The sequence below is a fragment of the Neofelis nebulosa genome, chromosome 8 (genome assembly GCF_028018385.1).
Source record: "Neofelis nebulosa isolate mNeoNeb1 chromosome 8, mNeoNeb1.pri, whole genome shotgun sequence".
Lineage (NCBI taxonomy): Eukaryota > Metazoa > Chordata > Mammalia > Carnivora > Felidae > Neofelis > Neofelis nebulosa.
This window is the reverse complement of record NC_080789.1, coordinates 106,948,064-106,964,199: the sequence shown is the minus strand read 5'-3', so window position 1 is coordinate 106,964,199 and position 16,136 is coordinate 106,948,064. Positions and strand designations below refer to the sequence as shown.

Below are 16,136 nucleotides of genomic sequence, written 5' to 3'. Positions count from 1 at the left end.
TGCCCTGACCCCACTAACAGCTTCACACGTGCATCACACCACACGTATACACCACACGTGCACACATGCACACTGCACACAGACGCCCTACACATACAACACACACACGGCATACACACCACATATACTATACACACACACCAAACACATACAGTATAAACCCCACATCAGTATACGAATATAATACACACACAACACCATGCAGATGCACGTACACAGGCATACAGAGTTTACAATTTCTCCTCTTCCTTCCAGTGCGGCACTGTGGAGGGGCCATGCCCAGAGAGCTGCCAGGACAGTGTAAGTTCTTCCACGGACCCCCCCCAACCACATCCTTCCCTGAAGTGCTGGGCCACACTGCGTGCCTCTACACTGGACACGCAGGCCTGCCTTCCCGAACGTCGGGACGGACACGTTACCCAGGGGTCATGGCCCAGCCATGACCTCCTCCTGGGTTTCTCCCCAGAGCCTGGACTGCTTCGTCATCGACAACAATGGGTTCATCCTAATCTCAGAGAGGTCCCAGGAGGTAAGGCATTGGGGAAGTAGAATTAGGGGTCAATCAAGTCATCTGGCAGCCAGGACAGCCAGGGGAAGGAAGTAATCCTAGCTTAGAGCAGGTGAGAGTAAATGGTCTGAAGAAAACGGAGTCTCTTCTTGAAACCAAGTCCATATAGCAAGATCACAAAATTCAGACACTGTTCCACTTGGGTGGTCAGAGAAAATGTTGCTTCTTATTTTGTCTATACCTCATCTGGCCTCATCCCATGGTTGGTAGAGAATCTGCCCACATGATGAGGAGAGGCAAGACCAAACTCCACCTCAGGGTAGCGTGTGTCCTGTGCCGAGGCCGTGCCGCTGACTCCCAGAGTCCATACCCCCTTGTACTGCCCATCGCCCCACTGCCCTCCATCACGTCCCCTCCCCGCTTAGTCCATTCAGGCCACTGCAACATGAACAGACTGTGTGGCTCATCCACAGCTGGAATTTATTTCTCAGGGTTCTTGAGGCCAGATGTCAGAAGCCAGGGTGCCCGTGTGTTCAGGTGAGGGCCCTCTTCCAGGGCACAGATTTCTCATGGTATCCTCATATGGCACAAAGGGCAAAGGAGCTCTGGGGGTCTCTTTGATAAAGGCACTGATCCCATTCCTATTCTACCCAGATCACATTTGCTCACAAGTTGGTACAACTTTGGATATTTGTAAAAACAAATAGAGACATATTTTATAAAGTATGTGTTTATTTAGCTTATTTACCCCTATTTTCTCAACTATTATAACACTGTATGTACTTTTAAAAGCCATCCCAAATCCTTTATAGAATGAAGCAGGGTGTAAATGAAATGAAATTTAATCTCATAATAGGGTTGGGACCATCCAGAAGCTCCTCCAGAGCCCCAAGCCCCCACTGTGCTTGGTTACCCCGGCCTCTGACACTCCGGTGCTTCCACTGCCTCCCTTCCCCCACTTCGGGGCCCCACACCACCGCCACCATCATCTCAGTAGTGGTATTAGTCTCATTTTGTCCTGGAGTTAAAACTGAGGCTGCGAGGTGAGGTTAGCAACCTGAAAACCAACAGCTACAGAAAAGTCAGACTTTGAGCCTAGAAATACGAGTGAAGGGCAGTGACAGTGACCAGGGAGATAAGGCCTTCTCTGGGGGGCGTGGCAGGCCGCAAGCCCCAGCCTCCGGGGTGGTCTTCCTGTGGCCTGGGCACCCACCCCAGGCTGCTCTGTTACTGCTTGGGGCAGAGTTCATTCACTTTGCTGCGCTTGGCTGAGTCTGATGGAATTAGGACCGATGCCTCTAGGACGCTGAATGCCAAGGCCAGGCATCCCAACCCCCAGATTAAACTCCAAGGCTGGTTCCAGGGCTCTGGGAGCAGTGTCTTGACAGAGCTCCTCTTTCCTCACTCTGGACAACTCTCACCCTGTGACCGGAGCTGTGTCAGGTTAGGAGAGGGCAGGAAGGGAGGCACCAATGGTATAGCAGCACCAGGCACAACACACACACCACACACACCAGGCACAACACACACTTAGTTACTACATGGAGAATCAAACTGGCCTAAAGGTAAGAGAGGCCTGGAAGAAGCAGGGACTGGACTGGAAGGTGAGTGGAAACATAGTGGTGGAAAGCGGGTGCTGATGCTGTAGATCAGCTGTCTATCCATCCATTTTTGCTTTTGTTTTAACTCCTCCATTCAACAACTCTGTAACAGTTATCTGTTGCACGTAACAATTTACCCCAACATGTAGTGGCTTAAAGCCACCTGACTTACTGTCCCACAGTTCTTGGGCGTGGCTTAGCTAGCTGATTCTGGCTCAGGGTCTGTCATACAGCTGAAAGGAAGGTGTCAGCCAGGGCTGTGTATTCATGTCAAGGCTTGGCTAGAGGACGGTCAGCTTCCAAGTTCACTCACATGGTCAGTTACCACATGGGCCTCTCCACAGGACAGCTCACAACATGGCAGCTTGGTTCATCAGAGTGAGCAAGCCAAGAAAAGCCAGAGACAGAGAGAGTGAGAACAAGGTGGAAGTCACTGTCTCCTGGAACCTAGTTTCAGATGCGACATCCCATCACTTTTACTATATTTTATTCACTAGAAGCAAGTTACTACATCCAACCTACCAAGGAGCCATTACAGAAGTATTCTACCATAAACCCCTTCCCCTTCCCCAAACACACCCAAGTGCTGTCAAGGACCACATGGTCTGGCCCCTCCTCCAACTCATTCATTTCCCCACCTTTTACTCCTAAGCCTCCAAGTGTTGGGGGGCAGGGGTACTGGAAGCAGCAGCAGCAGCAGAAATACAAGTTAACAGAAATACAAGTTCTCGGGCCCTACCCAGACTAAGGGAATCAGAAAGTCTGGGGTGGGGCCCACCAACTGCGATGTGACAAGGCCTCTGATGATTCTGATGTGTGATAAAGTCTGAGAGCCACTTCCTAGGCCTTAATGCCAGCTGCTGTTGATCTGGATGCACTTTCCCAACTGGGCTAATGTGCCAGAAGGTCCAGACTACTCCTTGTCCCTGCTGAGGTCCATCCAGGGACCGGAGGAGAGAAGACTGTCACTGCTCTGGATGCAAAGATTCTTCCCAAAGTCCCTCCCAGCCCTTCCTCACTGCGGCCCTCCTGCCCAGCAAATAATGTGAGTGCAATGCCCAAAGGCACCATCTGTGGTCTGCCTGAGGGAGGGGCAGCCTGAATCTCTCCTGGCCCTGGTGGTGTTCCAGTCCTGCTGATTAGACATTTGGTCCCACTGAGCCTCTCTTCCAGCTCAGGGCTCATTCTTTTAATAAAGAACTACAGATGACAGGATTACAGCCCTCTGTTCGGGCCTAGAAAGAGAAGCAGACAGCTGGGGCCAAGAAAGTGACAACAGCTCTATAGATCTTTGTAATGTTTACAGTGGATCTGTCACCCTGGATTTGGGGACTCCAAGTCCTGTCATTTGCCTGTGGGTAGCACCCACACAGGAGAGCTTCAAAGTGGACCTCAAAGGGACAGCAAAGGTAAAAAATCAGATGCCCCATCATGATGTCTTTCCCTGAGGACTTGAATCTCTCAGAAGGAATGCGCCCCTCTACCCCCAGCCCAAAATGCTGAGCTTGTCCTCAGACCAGGGCCTCTGATGTGCCTGTCTTGAGCCTCAGCTCCTGTTTTCCTTGGCTTCCCCTTCTCCTTCCCTGCCTTCCTACACACCTACCAAGCAAGTGCCCCCCACTGTCTTCCAGTCATACTCCCAGTGCAGTGGGTACGGTGGACACAGTGCAGGAGAAACCTCCAGCCTCCCTGCCTGGCTCATGCTTCTGACCGTGCCGCTCCAGCCCCCATCCCTCACCACCTGCTTCAGCACATCCCAGGCTCCCCCAGTCTCTGGCAGCAGAGCCTTCCTGGGGTCAGGGCAGCCTCATTTGGGCAGCTCAGGCTGGGTGTCTCCAGAGAAAAATTCAGCTGGCCACCTGCCCCAGAGATGGCCCATCACAGCAGAGGACCTCTGGGTGCCTCTCTCCAAAGTGGTGCTAATGGCCACTCCTCCACATGCTTCCCTGGTCCCACTGTGGGGCCAAAGGCACTTGTCAAGAGACTGAGAAGCTCAGAGGAAACAGGCAGGGCTGTACACTAGTAAGGAACAAAAAGAAATTGGTTCTCATGAGGAGCCACACACAGTGACTTCACTCTCGTAACTCATTTAATCCTCATACCCCTTAATTTTTTAGTGAAGAAACTGAGGCTGTCCCTGGGTAAAAGGCTGTGAGACATTTGCCCCATTCCAGAGTCAAGGGCTCCCCCACTCACCCTCTGGCCTCCCTTCCCTCTGGGGATAGTAGCTTCACACAGGCATGCAAATTAGCCTATGCACAGGGCTGCTGCTCAGTCAGCAGGAATACTCATCAGTTCTGCCCCCTCTGCCACCACCTGCCCCATCTGCTTCCTGCTCGAGGCCCTGGGTGGTACCTCGCAGGACCCCATCTCACTCCTGCCTCATAACAGACAGGAAACACAGAAAGCCCCAGGCCCTTTGAATGCAGTCCCAGAGCTCAGGCAGTCCAAAGGACATTGCTTGTCTGTGGACTGTCCCCTGTACAAGTGGAGCCCTGACCTGCTGTGAGCAAACCTAGATGGCATGGGGACCTGGAGCTTCCAGAGACCCTGTACTGTGCTGTGGGTGGACAGAGGCAGGAGACCCTGTGCTGTGCTGTGCTGTGCTGGGCTGTGCTTTGGGTGCTATGCCACAGTCAGTCTGGGGGACCTAAGCTGACAAGGGTACTCAAGTTTGAGTGTTTCAACTTGGGCTTTGCAGGGTCAGGAACTAAATCAGTTTACCTATTTGAGGCACTGATTCACTCTGATGAGGCTCAAATGAAACTATCAGCACAGAATAGTGTTCTGCTGTCAGGAATAGTGCCCCCACTACAGTGTTTTTTATGTGGGTTTTTTTTTTTAACTTATTTTTGAGAGCAGAGGAGGGGCAGAGAGAGAGAGACAGACAGACAGACAGAATCCGAAGCAGGTTCCAGGCTCTGAGCTGTCAGCATAGAGCCCACTTGGGGCTTGAACCCAGGAACTGCGAGATCATGAACTGAGCCAAAGTTGGCTGCTTAACTGACTAAGCTACCCAGGCACCCCTACAGTGTTTTAAACAAATTAAAGGTTTATTCTCTCACGTGAAAGAATAGAGAAAAGTAGCCCAGGCCTGGTATGATGTGGTCACCAGGTGTCCCCATCCTCAAGATCACAACATGGCCATAGGAGTTCCTGCCTTCTTGTCCACTTTCCAGACAGGAAGAAGGGGGAGGTCAACAGCCATGAATGAGGTGCTTCAGCAGATCTCCCTTTAAACAGATTCCCAGAAGTCTCACCCAGGAACTTTGCTCACATTTTATTGGCCAGCCCCAGCTGCAGGGGAGTCTGGGGAATGTAGTGTTTTAGCGAACACATTGCTACCGTAATTCAAGTCAGGATCGCCTTACCTAAAGAAGAAGGGGAGGATGGATATGCTCTGCCAGAGTGACATATCCTAGAAAGTCACGCTGTGTATGTGTAGGTACAGAGGAGGACACGTTTTTCCCAGTGTCCAGGGGCTTGTCTTCTCAGAATCAAGTGTCTGAACAACAAGGAGAGATAAAGGGACAGCCTTGTGGGAATTTGCCTTTTTTCCATCCCGCTGCACTTTCCCAGCAAGAGTACTCAGATCACTCATTCATCCCCCTGTCCATTCACTCACACATTCCTTCAGCAAATACATGCTGAATAGTGACCATGAACAAGACACTGTGTGGTCTATGAGAAGCCAGGAGGTGGATGTCTGCCCTGGAGGATCTCGCTGTCTAGTAATGCAGGAATGCACAGACACCTGGTCACTGGAACAGCAAAATTTAGCAAACCGCAGCTGACGGAGAGGGATGACTTGAACCCACCTGGTGGGTTCAGGGCTGCACTGTGAGGAACAGCAGGACTGGATGCCTCTCACCTTTTCACTTGCTGTTCCTTCCCTTAAGTGCCCTCAGCCCCTCTCTGCTGTCCCCTGCTCTGTCCATTGCCCTCCTTCAAGAAGCCTATCAGGCCTCAGAACACAATGAGCCTCTGGCCAAAGAAAGCACAGAGCTCAGAAAAGCCTGAGTGTCTCATTGTCTCCAGCTCTCTCATGGCTACTGCCTCGTGCCTTAGTCATTAGCCTCTAGGTTTCCAAGTGCAGAGGAGGGATGCCATCACTCCAGCTGGAGAGGGGAGAAAGAAAGACTTCTTAGAGGAGGACAAGTAAAGCTCCTTGGAGTGGGACTGAGGAAGGGTCATTGAGGCAGAGAGAAGAGCCAAGGCCTGGAGCATTTCCTGTCATATGGCCACCACATACAGAACACTCACTGTGTGCCAGATGCGTGGTACACATTATCCCCTAACCTACCCATGGCCACACAGTGGGCAGTGCCAGAGCCAGGATCTGAGTCAAAATCCAGTACCTAAGTCCAGACTCTTTCACTCTGCCATGCTGAGAAATCGGCAGAAGAGGCCAGGGCAGGTGAGGAGGTCGGTGTAGGGGTGCAGCTGGAGGGCAGTCTGAAGCCAGAGCACAGCAGGCTTGGGTGTCAACCAACGTGGAGAGACTTTGCAGGCTTGGAGGATACCGCCTAGCCTGGCACACTGGCACATTGGTGGGTGCTCACCAGTGCTGGCTGATTGGGTAATGGAGGGACGGAGCAAGAAGGAGACCAAATCCCAGCTGTATTTGAGAAAGGTTGTCTGGCAGCAGGGCTGGGGACTGGGAGACAGCCCAGTTGGGAGGGTGGAGTGAGCTGGGGTTGACAAAGGTCTGGGTTAAGTCACTGTCCATGAGTCAGAAGGTGAATGACAAACCCGCAGGGCACACTGGTAACTGGAAAGGTGGGGGGAGTGGGGAGGGAAGATCAAAGGCAGCTCCAGAGTTCCGAAAACAGGATTTGGCCGAGTGATAAGGATGCCAGTGTGAGAGACAGAACTCTGCTTTTGAGCCTTTTTAGACCATGATTCACAGAAAGAAATACATGTTACATCTGATCTAGGACATACACATGCACCATATACAAGAAACCAAATTTCACAAAACCTTGTTTAACCTGACTGCATGCAGTTCACATGAAATTGTTCAAAGGAATTCTGTGCCTAAAAAAAAATCAGATTGCAACCCCCATATTGATTTCATGGCCAACTAATGGATTACAACTTAGAGTTTAAAAAGGACTGAGAATATGGCAGGGGAGCAGGTTAAAGAGGGAAGGGCCAGGTGGAATGGATACAGTTCTGATTATATTGAAAGGAATCTGAGGGGAAACCCAACCAGCAACTAGTCTGGAGCTCAGAAATGAGCCTGGCCTAATGTGGGGGACCTAGAAGTCCTCATCCAGCTCCAGCTCCCTCCCTCCTCTCACCACCCATCTCTCACGCCCCCTCCTCCTCCCTCTGTCTTTTCCCTCCCCTTGTTCTCCCCCTCTCTCCCTCCCTCCCTCTCCATCCATCCTTTCCTTCCTCTCTCCCTCTCCCCCCTCTCTCTCCCTCACAGATGGGAAGATTCCTGGGGGAGGTGGATGGCGCTCTCATGACCCAGCTGCTCAGCATGGGGGTGTTCAGCCAGTAAGTGGGACATGCTTCTCCCCAGACTGAATACACACAGAAAAGGCAGGAGCTGATGCTAAATGGTCCCGACAGATATCGGGATCCTGACCTCAAAAACCCATAGCAAAAGCCCCAAAGAGCTCCCAAAGCAACCTTTCTGAAGCCAGGGACTTGACATGAGGTGGAGAGGGGTATAAGGTCATATGGGCCCTTAGAGGGAAAACCAAATTTGCTGTTCAACTTCTTTAAAGCAGTCAAAGTGCCGAGATGTAATTTTCTGATCTGCCTATCCTAACCCATGCACCCTCATGAATCCTGGTGAATGAAAACCCTGCAGCAAACTTCCCCTGGGTGGGGGCAGGGAATAGGGGAAGGTCTGGACTCCCCAGATTCTGTTTCTGATTTTCAGAGTGACTATGTATGACTACCAGGCCATGTGCAAACCATCAAATCACCACCACAGCGCTGCCCGGCCCCTGGTCAGCGTAAGTGTCACCCCAGACTTTCTTCCCACCTGCTAGCTCCAGGACCCCACTCTTGACTCTGATCAGAAAGTCCTGTCCAACCTCTTCCCACACCCCTGCTCCCTGTTCTCAGCCTGTCCCCTGCCCCCAGGTCTTCTCTCTGGGGCTTCAGGGAATTGTTCTGGCAGCTCATGAGATAACCAGGGATCTCTGGCAGAGAAAGCAGACCACATAGCTCCTTTCTTGCTTTGTTCCTAACCTCAGTTGCTAGTGCTTTCACTAGCACCAGAAACCTAATTGGCTCATCAGGAAGAGAACTTCACTAGTCTTCTAGATGGGCATTGTCTAACCCCAAGTGTCTGCCCTACAATAGAAATTTATCAGATAACTCAGTTATAAATGTTCCCTCTGCTGGGAAGGGATGGGGGGGTGGTGGCAGCAGGAGGGGGACCCCCCCCCCATGGTCGTTAATGGTGGTGCTGAGGGGAGCCTTCGCCAGGGTCCTGGGGTCCTGGGCTTAACTGTGTGTCCCTTTCCTTCCCAGCCAATCTCTGCCCTCCTGACTGCTACCAGGTGGCTAGTGAATGAGCTCTTGCTGTGAGTGGGGTCTGCATCTGGGACAGGGGGTGGGGCCCGGGGGGAACTTCATGCAAGTGTGGCTTATGAGGGAGCCCTTTGAGCAGGAGCTGCCCAAAGTCCCCACAACCCCAGAGGAGGCAGGCAAGATCCCTGGGTGGAACTGGCCAGGCATGTATGGTGCTTGCCTCCTACACTCTGCTGCCAGAGGTTGTGAGGCTCTCTGCTCACCTAAGAGCCTCAGGGCAGGGAGAGGGTGTCCTGGAGGAGAGGGGCTTGACCAGGGGCCATCAGGGAGCTCTGGTGCTCCAGCCGGCTGAGGGCCCAGCTGGGGAGGACATGCAGGTCTCTGGGATTCCGCTCTGCATCTGACAGGCTCCTGCTCGAGTGGAGTGCCTGGGGCTCCTGGCGTGCGGACAGCAAGGCCGAGGGTGAGTATACAGGACCACAAAAGGGAGTGCTTACTATCAAAGCCATTTCAGTAGAATCTGTCACTTCTGGGCGGATGACAGAGGGGATGGGGACTCTGGAAAGTCCATTGCTCACCTCTCACCCTGCTGGGCCATCTCTCACTCATCACCTCCCTGTCACTCCTGGCTCCCCTCACCTCTCTGTGTGACATCACACCATCTTGGGACACCCACTGCTCCATGTGACATCATTCATCCCATGTGACATCACCACCCGTGCCATCCTGCCCTCATGGGACATCATGCCCACCCTGTGCTGGGCCTCACGTCTGGACAGCCAAAGCAGTCTTCCATCAGTGTAAGTAGCATTCACTAGGGAGCCTGGGGGTGTGGGGGGTATGGGAGGGACTACAAAGGGCCTGTCTTCAGCTCTCCATCCCAGGCGTGCATCTAAGGAAGGCTGAGCTCTCTTCACTGGGGACACCCTAACTCAGAGGGCCTCTCCCAACCTAAAGCCCCATTCCTCACGGGGCAGTGGGGCAGCCCAGATCTTATCCCACACAAGTACAGTCCTACCCCAGGGGAACCACCTCCTTGGGTAGGAACATTTATGATTCCAAGTGGAAAAGGATGAGCAGCCACCAAATCTCCTTGCAGAGCAAGAAACAGTGATGCCTCCAGCTCAGGTGTCCACCGAGCCCTCAGCAGAGCTCAGGGTTGAAGGCATGGTAGGTGGAGGCCTTGGTCTGGTCACAGGAACACTCTGGGGACAGTACATCTCCTGTGACCTTGTATCTGAGGACAATGTCCTCCAAAGGCCTGATCACAAGTCAAAGATCAGCTGTGACTCTAGACTGCCCCCCTCCCAGGAGAGTGCAGCCACTTGATCTTTAAATGCAAAAAGGAAGCTAGTGGCTTCCACTTGCCTGGCTAACATGGGGTTCCCCTACCACACAGGACTGTCTTGCTTTAGCCAGTTTTACTCAATTCTCCATGTTAATAGAGCCTTTGCCGTGGGGTTCTGGAACATTGCCACTGCCTGGGCTGCACTCCCCACCCCATTTTTGTTAAGACTTTGGCTTCCTGATGGTGTCTGTGACAGGAACCAGGAACCATGTGTCACAACCCATTTAGAAACAGGTCCCTCCTCCCCTCTGCATGGGAACACAAGGTGGGGGACACAGCTCCCCTCCTTATCTTTCTCTCTCTGCCAGCAGCTGCATCTTGCAAAAACTGGGAATGATCTCCCTCAATCTGCTTGTTCAGAATTTTTCATCTTCAGGGCAGCTGTCCCTGGAGCTTCTCCCTCCTGCCTAGGAGGCCTGGTCTGGCCACTCATCCATGTCCTCAGTGAATAGCGCTGGACTTGGGAGTCCAAGGACATGGATGAGTGAGGCCCTGATGCCCTTTCCCAGCTGCATGGGAGCCATTTCACCCTATCGTGGCTGGCATTATTACTATCATTGTCACTGAGATAACCTACCCACACAAAGGGGCTCAGGTGACAGGCTTAGGGGACAAAGCCAGTGCAACTGGCCCCTGGAAGGAGTGAAGCCAGCCCTGAGTCTTCTGCAAGCTTTAGCCAGAGCGCCCACTCTCAGATTCCAAGGGGGCCCAGACAGCCACACTGCCCAGCAGGAGCCCTTGAAGATCTGGTGGAACCTGACCGAATATATAGACACCCGACTTCTCTGCCTGCAGACTCCCCTCCCCTCTCCTTCAAGGTCTAGTGGGAAGTTTCTGGGTCTGGGAGTTTAGGAGACCTATAGCTATCCTACTAACCCTGAGACCTACTAACCTATGTAATCCTGACTTAGGGATCTATCAAATGGGAGTGATATTGCCCACCCCTACCCCCCTATTTCACAGATAGGCCCTGAGAGCAAAAGGAAAGGCATGAGAAGTGCCTGGAAGAAATAGAAGTGCTGTTAACAAAACAGTGCTGCTATTTTGAACAGAAATAATGTCACTCAGCCTGTGAACCAGCCTTGTTTTGCTTTTGCTCACCTCAGGAGCAAATGTGGGCCCTTTAGGACTGGGCTTCCTGGGCCTCAACTTTTCCTTTTGCAGAGTCCTGTTCACTCATCCTTTGTCCCCTTCTGAGTGAACTCAAGTGTACCACACAGATACTAAGGATCCCAAAAGGCTGTGGCTCCTGGGCTTAGGCAGCTCTGGGCACTGGAACCTCCCCTGCCAGTTCTCTCCCAGTCCTGGGCAGTCAGGCACTCAGCCCTTGCTGCTCTGCTCATAACTGGACACAGGGGTAAGACAGCAAGCCTAGGGCTTGTCTGGGAGCTGCATATGGAGAGCACTGTAGCTAGACTTGAGAAATGTCACCTGTACACAATGGGAATGGGAGGGCTGATAGCATTAAGGGACCAAAGTCTCCCGCAGCCACCCCTTGGCACTCCTACTGCTCACCTCTCGGATCCTGGATGTCAGTGCTCATGGGCACCTTCAAGGGGTCCACTTCCACCCCTCCTCCCAACCAACCAGCTTACATTGAGGATCAGGCTTCCAAAGAGAGGAGGTGGTTTTTTCCAAGGTCACAGGGCTAGTGTGCTAATCACACACAACTGAGAGCCGAGGCCCCCAACGCCTTCTCTGCTGCCCTTTCCACTGTGATATCATTTGCTCCATTTATTCTGTTCCTTTTCCTTCCCTGTCTTCCTCCCACCCAACCTCTCCTCTACAAGCCCTGAGAACTTCTGACAAGGGGGCCATCTGCATGCACATGGACAAAGGGGCATTTCATTGCATAGGGACTGCACCTGCCCTGGCAGTGCTGAAGCAGAGACCCCCACAGGCATGGCTTCTTGAGGCCCTCCCAATTCACCAACACCCCATTACCCATGTGTGACTCTGTCTCTCTGCAGCCCACAAGCACAAGAAACAGGACATGCTGCAGCCCTGTGACACACAGTACCCCGTGTTTGTGCACCAGACGGCCATCCAGGAGACCAACGGGGCCATCGAGTGTGGGGCCTGCCAGAAGTAAGACCCAAGGGCAGCTCCAGGGGTCCCCAGCCATGCTCCCAGGGTCTTTGCTTCTCACTTGCCTTAGTGAAGGAAACACAGGCTGTTGCAGAGGGCAAGCCAGCTGGGGGCGCTGATCGGTTCCGTGTGCTGTCTTAGGGAACCTGGGAAGAGCTGGTCCAGAGGCCAGATCCAGGCCCACCTGCCCCACCACAGCCTCCCAAGTCATGCCACACAGAAGAAAGGCTCCCACAACCTCTCTCGGTGACCCCCTCAGTGTGGGTCTCACTCACACCTGCATAGCCCACAGCAGCTCAGTGTCAGGGCCAGGCAAGCTTGGCTGCATCTGCAAGCCCTTGGAAGTCAAGGATAGCTTTGAGGAAAGAAACCAGTCAGCTCTCCCTCAGAAATCTCTGTACAGAGAAACTGGCAAGCTTGAAGGTGTTCTCAGGAGTAGGTGGGCTAGAAGAGGGCTGGTAGCGTTGTCACCTGGCCTCTCCACTCCTGGGCCTAGAGCCTGTGTGTGGCCCTGCCTAGACTCAGGCCTTCTCCCCTGTACAGACCACTAGATCTGACCAGCTCTGCCAAGCCCTGGCCCAGGAGGGCAGGGAGGCCTGACAGAAAGCTCTCTCCTGCTGACTCCCACCCCGACCTCAAGGACCTCCCAAAAAGCCCTGCCATTACCAGGGGCTTCCCAAGATGTACCTTAGAGCCCTAGACCTCAAGCAAATTATTTTATAGTGTAGCACCTCAGACTGTGGTGTGAGATAGTCAGACCTACTAGTGTGCAATGCCTGGGATTTTAATCTCACCACAGCAGCTTTCTTGGAAATATTGTTATTTATCTCAAAGTCTTGTTATGAGGATAAAGTAAATGGTATGGTATAAGGCAAAGACTTTAGAGTAGACAGATTTGAGTTAAAAAACTAACTCTGCTACTTCCTAGTTGTGTAATCTTGGGCAAGTTATTTAACCACTTCTAGCCTGTTCTCTCAGCTACAAACAGGAATAATACCAACCTCATACAGAGTGGTGAAAGTTAAATATATATGCGCGCGCGCGTGTGTGTGTGTGTGTGTGTGTGTAAAATCATCCACCCCAATAGGAAATGCTCAAGAAGTGGCAGCTACTGTTATATAATGCGCCAGGCCTAGTGCACAACAAGCTTTCCCTAATCCTTCACTCCCTCCCTCTGGTGGGGCTCCGGGACTGTGTGCAGGTGTGCTGTGTGTGCCACCTTGTGGCCAAGCCTGAGCACTGCATCTTCCCAACAAGGCCTGCCTCCGCCATCATCCAAAGCAAGGACAGCCACACATCCCTATTTGCTTGGGACAGTCTTGATTTATGCTTTTTGTCCCTGCATATATTAATAACAACTCCTTTCACTCTCAAAATGTCCCAGTTTGGACTTCCTCACCTCTGATCTGCTAGAAAGGAGCAGTACAACTGCAAAGGCTTGTGGGTAAAATAAGCCAAAAGGCCTGAGTTCCTTGCCTAGGACTGTCCCTGCAGTTGCCCCTGATCTGACCTGCCTCATGTTTCTGTTCCTTCCTCTGCCAGCCAACTCCACACTAAGTCTCCAGAAATTCTCTCCCTAGAAACTCAATGTGATGCTTGCCATAGAGAAGTTTCATGACCCATCTCTCTCTCTGCTGCAGGATATTTGTGATGCAACAGATTCCCAGTAGTAACCTTCTCCTCCTGGTGACAGACCCCACCTGTGACTGTAGCATCTTCCCACTAATCCTGCAGGAGGCTACTGAAGTCAAATATATCCTTCCAATCCTCCACGATATGCCGGCTGAGGGAAGGGTGGAGGTGAAGGAGATGTCACTGAGGGGCTCAGATTTTGAGAAGCCGAGGCCAGCCTTCCTCACCATCAGCATCCCACCCTCCCCCACAGAGCATTGTGATTTGTTCTCCAGCCTTCCACCCCACTCCGACCCCCCCACCCCTGGGTGCTGCCTCTGACCTTAGAAGCCACTTGCAAGACAGCTGGTCCCACCAAGGGGAGGTTCTTCCTGAACTTAGTCTCTAGAATCTCCAGAATCCATTCCTGTCATGAGGTGTTCACCTTAACAGTGAATTCTTCACATAATGCCTCTGTCAAGTGTGACAGAATGCGCTCCCAGAAGCTTCGCAGGAGACCAGATTCTTGCCATGCCTTCCATCCAGAGGTGAGGGCTGGAGGGGAGATAAGGGGCGGGGCTTGGTCTTCATCCCCAAATCCTCAGCTCTGGGACTGTGCCAAGGCACTTGCAGATAGGAGTGCTTCTGGACACTTATGAACATAACCGTACACGTGATCTCTGTGGAATACATTTGTGCATGTGCATTTACATTTAGGCCCCTGTGTCATTCAAATACTAAGTCAACCAGGAGCCAAGGATACTCTTACAAGGAGGGCCAAATTTCCCAGGGTTTGGGCCCTCAGTGGTTTAAAACCCAGCTTCCCCATATTGCTGTTCTTACTACTGCACTTAGCTCCAAATGATCTGATCAGATAGAAGAAACTAATGGTGTGCATAATACTAATGGTGACCAACATTAATTAAGCACCCACTATGTAAGGTGCTTTTAGCTTATGGACTTAACCTGGGTGCTTTATACATAGTATTGTCTTTGCTGACTATGACTGCCACAAATTATCCACCTCAAAGAAGCTTCCAGAGTTGATGGCTTCCCTAAAGTCATTCTAAGGCATGGCCCCACAGTCACTCCAAGACTAGGGACAAGCAGAGGCTTGAGCCCAGTTTTGGGCTGAGTGTACAGCCTCTACTTTTCCCTACAAGGCAAACAGCGTAAAGGTGGCAGTGCTTCTTCCATTTTCTGGAACTTCCCTCTTACTCTAGGTTTTTGGTTCCTATTAGTCCCAGAGACCCTCCTCCCTACTCCTTGTCTCCTCTGGTGGGGATGGTTGCCTCATCTTGAATGCTACCCTTTCATCTCTGCTCTGGGTTCACAGGAAAATGCCCAGGACTGTGGTGGCACCTCGGACCTCTCAGCCTCGCTCCCCATGCTCCTGCTGCCTCTGTGTGCCTGGGTCCTTCCACCCCAGTTGCTGCGGTGACACCTGCCCAATCTGACCTCTGTTTTGATGAGATGGTCCTTGCAGAGATATTCTAAAGAGTCAACAACTGGTGTGGGATCCACCTCACTATACCTGGGTTATCACCCAGGTCACTGTTCATCTCAATCTTAGGCTAATGGTCCCTGCCTCCTGAGCTTCCTGGACAGAACCAGAAACCACTTCTCAAAGACCTTCCAGGGTGTCTAGTACCATCCACCCCAAGTCTCGATGGGCATCCTCCCATCCTTCCTACCTCCTCTTCAGGAGCCCAGCACGAGCTCAACTTGGACCAAGACAAAAGAATTCAATTCCATCTATTTTCCAGAAGTCCAGACCCAGCCAAGGGTCAGCTGTTTCTAATGAACCTGGTTGGACTTTGGAAGAATCCAAGAACTTAAAGGTACTGAGAAAGAGGGGCAGAATGAGGCTAACAGCAGAAAATGAGATGAAGAACATGCTTCATCAACCTGAAATACAGCTTTCTCAAAATGAGATGCATGGTAGAGGGTAGCTCAATTTCCTAGCTGCTACTCAAAAAAGTTGTGTGTGTGGATGTGAGAGAGAAACAGAGAAAGAGAAAAAGAGACAGAGAGAAGGCAGGAAAGTAAATAGTAATGGGAAAAACTCTTTTCCTACAGGTATTAAATCCTTTTATATTACTGTGGTATATGCAAACTATTGCCATTAAAAAACTTCTAAAAATGTCTTTACAAAGCTCTAACATACAGGAACTTTTGTATCTAAGAAAAAGCCAATAGGGTAAAATATACAGCTGCTGCACTAGAAGGTGATGTAAGTGGCGTAAGTATAGATGTAGCTGTAGCCAAGAATAGAGGTCCCAGAAAAAAAGAACAGTCCTTCACAGTGGACTGGTGAGGGGTCTCCTGAGGGGTAGCTCCAGACTCCGCAGGAGGTCCAGGTCCCATGGCAGTCTTTTTCTAGCCACTAATCGGTGCAAGACATTACCAGACTCTATCCCTCGGGTTGGAACTTCGGGGAACATTCCAATATGCAAAGCAAAGTCCACTTAGAGGGGAGCTCTAG

General features: G+C 51.7%; 1 protein-coding gene across 5 annotated transcripts in view; it reads left to right on the top strand.

The window, feature by feature from the left end:
• Positions 1 to 15,813, top strand: part of CACNA2D4 (calcium voltage-gated channel auxiliary subunit alpha2delta 4) — a 113,095-nt gene extending 97,282 nt beyond the window's left edge. For 3 of the 5 annotated variants that reach the window (XR_009265983.1, XR_009265982.1, XR_009265980.1), the window contains 9 exons: positions 256 to 300; positions 467 to 529; positions 7,544 to 7,614; positions 8,006 to 8,081; positions 8,605 to 8,657; positions 9,012 to 9,067; positions 11,923 to 12,040; positions 13,681 to 14,199; positions 14,988 to 15,813. Coding sequence is in view for 1 of the 5 variants with exons in the window: in XM_058744169.1 (XP_058600152.1) it covers positions 256 to 300; positions 467 to 529; positions 7,544 to 7,614; positions 8,006 to 8,081; positions 8,605 to 8,657; positions 9,012 to 9,067; positions 9,384 to 9,404; positions 11,923 to 12,040; positions 13,681 to 13,793; positions 14,117 to 14,199; positions 14,988 to 15,092 (804 nt within the window). In the remaining 4 variants the exon portion in view is untranslated. Of the gene's footprint in view, positions 1 to 255; positions 301 to 466; positions 530 to 7,543; positions 7,615 to 8,005; positions 8,082 to 8,604; positions 8,658 to 9,011; positions 9,068 to 9,383; positions 9,405 to 11,922; positions 12,041 to 13,680; positions 14,200 to 14,987 lie in introns of all 5 variants that reach the window. The other 2 variants (XM_058744169.1, XR_009265981.1) reach the window with 2 other exon arrangements.
• Positions 15,814 to 16,136: the final 323 nt, after the last annotated feature.